General features: G+C 48.1%; 1 protein-coding gene across 1 annotated transcript in view; it reads right to left on the bottom strand.

Moving 5' to 3' along the window:
• The window catches only part of smg1 (SMG1 phosphatidylinositol 3-kinase-related kinase), a 74,471-nt gene that overhangs the window by 51,507 nt on the left and 20,921 nt on the right, over window positions 1-2,043 (bottom strand). Inside the window, exons 14-18 of the mRNA XM_015398768.1 lie at window positions 1,711-1,872; window positions 1,406-1,524; window positions 1,249-1,336; window positions 1,082-1,183; window positions 864-1,004 (exon numbers count right to left, since the gene is read on the bottom strand). Of these exons, the coding sequence (XP_015254254.1) occupies window positions 864-1,004; window positions 1,082-1,183; window positions 1,249-1,336; window positions 1,406-1,524; window positions 1,711-1,872 (612 nt within the window). The remainder of the gene's footprint in view (window positions 1-863; window positions 1,005-1,081; window positions 1,184-1,248; window positions 1,337-1,405; window positions 1,525-1,710; window positions 1,873-2,043) is intronic.

Below are 2,043 nucleotides of genomic sequence, written 5' to 3'. Positions count from 1 at the left end.
CAGAAGCAAGCAGGTGTTCTTCAAACTGCTAACGTGAATTGTCTATGCCATGCTACAATGTGGGATTCAGAAAAAGATGCTGAAATGTCTGAAAGGTCGGACACAGGCGAGAGCGAATCGGGAGACGGAGACCAACAAGACCTCCCTCATCCTTGGCCCTATCTCAGAAAACTTTTAGAAACAGTCGAAAAATTGAGCTTTCAGTTCACATAGTGGCATCTGGCTGTTTATTTAAAGGTTAATTCATACTTTTATACTTAAAGTGGTTTTTGGAGCACATACTTTTTCACTTTTACTTGAGTAAAGAGGTCAAGTTGATACTTCAACTTTTACATGAGTGTTTTTAAACTGCTACTGCAGTTTAAAAACACAGTGGAGACTGAAGCTCAGTAATTAGAACTAACTAGGCAACTAACAATAATTTTGCAAATTGATTAATCTATCAATTATTTTGTCAATTAATTGATTAATAATCAGATGGCCAAAGGTTCTTTAAAGAAGACTTCTTACAAAATTAAACCAGGTGAAACTAAAACTTTCTGGATTATAGAGCAGATTGATTTTATCTTAAATAGAAATGTTGGTATAATTCCTGCTCTAAGTGGGTCCCTCTGTCAGCTAAAGACGTGGTTTAGAGTCTCTATACTCCAGTTAACGGTTAATTGATTACTAAATTAGTTGACGGCTATTTCACTAATTGATTAATCTGATTGTTTCAGCTCTAGCTGTAATTAAGGCCTCTCTAGTTTAACGGTCTAATTTTGATCCTGTAAATGATCAGAATAAGAACAGGGCCGGTCAGACTGAGTCGGTGCGTCTCTGGTTCTACGATGGATCAGGTTAAGGACTTAGGAGTCTGGTACCCTCCACGATGCAGGACTCCATACAGGATGAAGCTGATGAGGTCGCTGAAGTCCTGGGGGTGGAAGGTGCTGCTGGGCGAGCGGCTCATGTGGTGGCGGATGGCCTGAGAGATCTCCCTGACCTGGGCGTGGCTGCGGTTACTGCGGAGCAGAGAGAAACGCAGAACCATCAGCGTGGATCTCAGAGCGCCGCCGGCTTCATTCAGAGGACGACTCACCTGAGAGCCACGTCCAGAGGAACCGTCCGCAGCAGCTTGGCGAAGGCCTGCCTCACTCTGACCGCTGAGTGAACCAGCTGGACCCTGCAGACGTCCACGCACCTGGAAGGAGCGGAGCACATCAAACAGAGTACGGAAGCCTAGAGGGCCAGAAGGAGGAGGCTCACCTCTGCAGCAGCTCCGTAGACAGAGAGGGGGAGAGGACCTGCAGGCTGTGGCACGTCTGAAGGCAGATGCTGTGATCTTCATGGAGAGCTAAGAGGAAAAACCACGGTGAACATTCCCCTTCAATCACAGAGGAGGGAGGAGCGGTTGGAGCCTCACCGTTATCCAGCAGACCTCTGCAGAACCTGCTGAACGACGGCAGGGAGAAGAGCGGGCTGTAGGTGTCCGACTTCACCATCAGCAGGGAGATTTCCTGAGCCCAGGTCAGCAGGAGCTTCCTGACAAACACAAACATTCAGTTCAGCCAATCACAGGAAGCCGAGCAGCGCAGGACCAGGAAGCGATGCTTCATTCAGCCGATCGCTGCCCTGAATGTTTCTGATTATTGAACAGAACCGGCCTCAGCGTGACGGCGGGAAACATTCATCTAGCTCTGGTTTCTCACTCATCTATCATCCACCAACCTGGCATCCGGATAAAGGTGCTCCTTGGAAAGCAGATTACCCAGCAGGCCCAGCACTGTGGCGAAGTGCTTCTTGGTGGCCGTGGTCACCGTGCTGATGACGGCCCCGTCAAACAGAGACGGCGATGACGACGACAAGCTGGAGGAGATGAAATGATCGTGTCTGCGGAGAAAACAACGGATCCTTTAGTTCACCAGTAACAGTGGAGGGAGACGTCTGAATACTTCCTGCTTCCAGGTACGCAAAGATTCCCTAAGCTAAAGGAGACATGGACGTCACTAAAGCTAAAAGACGCGCCTTCCAAATGTTTTTTCTCTGGCCAGAAGTTCGATG

The sequence above is a fragment of the Cyprinodon variegatus genome, unplaced genomic scaffold (assembly GCF_000732505.1).
Source record: "Cyprinodon variegatus isolate N-32 unplaced genomic scaffold, C_variegatus-1.0 Scaffold960, whole genome shotgun sequence".
NCBI lineage: Eukaryota > Metazoa > Chordata > Actinopteri > Cyprinodontiformes > Cyprinodontidae > Cyprinodon > Cyprinodon variegatus.
Note: the sequence above shows the minus strand (reverse complement) of the source record. Positions and strands in the feature narration are given on the sequence as shown.